This window comes from Rutidosis leptorrhynchoides, chromosome 11 (genome assembly GCF_046630445.1).
Source record: "Rutidosis leptorrhynchoides isolate AG116_Rl617_1_P2 chromosome 11, CSIRO_AGI_Rlap_v1, whole genome shotgun sequence".
Classification (NCBI taxonomy): domain Eukaryota; kingdom Viridiplantae; phylum Streptophyta; class Magnoliopsida; order Asterales; family Asteraceae; genus Rutidosis; species Rutidosis leptorrhynchoides.
This window is the reverse complement of record NC_092343.1, coordinates 336,561,613-336,564,876: the sequence shown is the minus strand read 5'-3', so window position 1 is coordinate 336,564,876 and position 3,264 is coordinate 336,561,613. Positions and strand designations below refer to the sequence as shown.

At 31.3% G+C, this 3,264-nt stretch overlaps 1 protein-coding gene across 1 annotated transcript; it reads right to left on the bottom strand.

The window, feature by feature from the left end:
• Positions 1-437: 437 nt before the first annotated feature.
• On the bottom strand, positions 438-941 carry LOC139875800 (zinc finger BED domain-containing protein RICESLEEPER 3-like). Its single transcript, XM_071863096.1, has one exon. The coding sequence runs from the start codon at positions 939-941 to the stop codon at positions 438-440; it is 504 nt and encodes a 167-aa protein (XP_071719197.1).
• Positions 942-3,264: the final 2,323 nt, after the last annotated feature.

Below are 3,264 nucleotides of genomic sequence, written 5' to 3'. Positions count from 1 at the left end.
CTTTCAAAATCATCAAATTGAGCTTGATAAGTGTTTAATAACTCGTCCATCCTATATTCAACGTCTCTTATCATTGTCAGCACCTTATGATCAAGATACTGTTTTGACATGGGATTTTCTTCCGTTATGGTATACAAAATCATTTTTTTAAATGCATGTGTAAGAAAAGATGATTTAATAGTCGGATGCAACAAAACGGAAAAATACATATAGTCATTAAGCTCATCAAACTTTCCCAATACTTATCATATTTAACTCGCATTGTTGCACCCATAAGGCAAAAGTTGGGTTTAGTCTCCTAGACCAGTATATGTTTATCTACATCTAGAATTTAACCGAAGAATATATTAGCTAAGGGCTTAGAAGTGGCCGAAACAATTTCCGTTTTATTTTTGAATTTTTTTGGAAAATCAACCAATTCCTTACAGACGTCAAACTCAGGTAGGGATTCTTGCAAAATCGTGAACATAGTTATCATCCACAAAGTCATAAGCAAAAAATACCTCTTTTAACTCAACTACAATTTTTAACATGTCATGAGTGGAATTTCTTCTGGTAGCACAATCACCACACAAAAATCTCTTACCCAAATATTGCATACACTTTTTAAATTTGGAGATTCTTTGTGATGAGAGTCGAATATACCTAATTGCATTTGTCACACAATCAACATGATAGTTATGCTCTTTTAAACCATCTTTCACAATAAGGTTTAAGATATGAGCCATACATCTAACAGGAAAATGCTTCCCACCGTCGTACAAATTAGGCAACTTTCTAATCAAGTACTCCAGTGCCTTGTCAATACTAGAAGCATTGTCAGCTCTCATCATTATAACATTTTTTATCCCCCAACCATGTATACACTCTAACAAATAACGGCAGATATCATCTTCCGTTTGACCATCAATGGGGTTAAACTTAATAATTCGGTTATGCATTACCGGTCTTCATTTATGATATGGGCCGTGAGAACCATATAGTTCACCCTTTGACAAGAAGATGTCCAAGTATCCATAGTCAAGTGAACGGTGTTTAAATAGCACATCTTTTTTCGTTCATCTATATAATATTTTCCAACATCCCGCGTGATGGTACTATAACCCTCCTATTTATGGAATTAGTTAATTCAACAAAGGCTTCATGTCCTACAAGCTTATATGGTAAGTCAGCAACAACAAATATGTTTAATATAACCTTTTTAATTCTAACATCATAATGCTTCCAAGTGTGCACACTAGATTCTCCATTAAATCCTTTGCCTAGCGTTAAGGTAGTTTGTTTCGTTTTAGCAATATTTTTAGGATATTTTGTACAACCTTTTAAGTATTTATTGAGACTAGTAGTACCGTTTCTAGTGGGATCAGCTCTTATGAAACTCTCACAATAATTGCACTTTTCACATTTTCGTTTTACTCCATCTTCTTCTCGAAATATTGGTTCATAATGTTCCCAACACTTCGCTCTCTCCCTCCCACCTTCTCCATCTTCTTCTTGCACTTTTTGAGCTTTATTACAAGGTTCTTTTCCTTTGTTTGTGTGTTTTCTTTTACCGTTATTATCTCTCATGTCCATTTTGTCACTTGTCTCATCACCCGCATCTGATTCAATGATCACACAAGGCCTTTCCTCAATAATTGCATCTCCCTAAACACACACATATATAATATATTCATTAGATAACTAGGAGTTGCAATATTTAATATCACATATATTGTAAATCGTTGTTCGCCACAGTTCCAAATAATTAATATCACATATACTAATGTCTAAGTTAATGAAAGTTTATATTTATATAATTGATCACTAATGTTTGTGTCGCAATTTAATCTATGGTACTTATAATGGTTAGTTAAAAGAGTTTATCAGGTAATTTATATTGTAACAATTAAAACTACTATTTGTATTTAGAATAAAACATATAGAACTTTGAGGTTCTATATAATCATGTATAACCCAATCATGTATTTGTTGCCTTTCAAAAAAAAAAAAATTAACCCAAGTAAAATAATATATATGACATTCAATAAAGTAAAACTAACAACATAAATATATATAATACAGTTGGTAGTTCGGAATAAAAGTAATAGAGGAATAGAGTTGAAACATCTATACATAACTAAAAAGTTACTCACATTGTCAATAAATGAGCATCATTAACCCTTTTATTAAGCAAAGGGAAGTAATAATTAAGCCTTTTAGTAATCAAAGGAAAAAAAGAAAAAAAAAATAGTTTTAAGCTTAATTAGTTGTTAGCCGTTAATAAGCTTTTAAATTTTAGCACAAATGTAGCAACCTTTGAGTTATTGTAACAACTAACAACCTTTGGGTTATCCATGTAAATTATGTATTAGTATAAACTATCTAATAAATCAATGAAAACTCAACCATTTGTGCAAAGAGTAGTAAAACAATGTTGTTATTCTAAAATTAATTGAAAGCTATATATTTGGGGGAAACTCAACCATTTGTGCAAAGAGTAGTAAAACAATGTTGTTACTGTAAGATTATGAAAATCGTATGCCTCTTCTCATTCATAACATAGTATTTATACAAGTACAATAAGCTAACCTAGCTTGGGGACCAAGGCTATATCTTACCATCCTTAACACATTACAATTCTATACATAACTAAAAAGTTACTCACATTGTCAATAAATGAGCATCATTAACCCTTTTATTAAGCAAAGGGAAGTAATAATTAAGCCTTTTAGTAATCAAAGGAAAAAAAGAAAAAAAAAATAGTTTTAAGCTTAATTAGTTGTTAGCCGTTAATAAGCTTTTAAATTTTAGCACAAATGTAGCAACCTTTGAGTTATTGTAACAACTAACAACCTTTGGGTTATCCATGTAAATTATGTATTAGTATAAACTATCTAATAAATCAATGAAAACTCAACCATTTGTGCAAAGAGTAGTAAAACAATGTTGTTATTCTAAAATTAATTGAAAGCTATATATTTGGGGGAAACTCAACCATTTGTGCAAAGAGTAGTAAAACAATGTTGTTACTGTAAGATTATGAAAATCGTATGCCTCTTCTCATTCATAACATAGTATTTATACAAGTACAATAAGCTAACCTAGCTTGGGGACCAAGGCTATATCTTACCATCCTTAACACATTACAATTCTAAACAATATATACTTTCCATATATCAAATGCTACGCCTAATACACCCCCGCAGTTTCAGCGGGAGGAGGACGAATGCTGAGACTGTCTCGAAAATCATCAAAAAAAAACATGAGGCAAGCCTTTAGTAA

Excerpts from the sequence above, each read along its gene's own strand:
- LOC139875800 (XM_071863096.1), bottom strand. The coding sequence starts at position 941 with ATGCATAACCGAATTATTAAGTTTAACCCCATTGATGGTCAAACGGAA.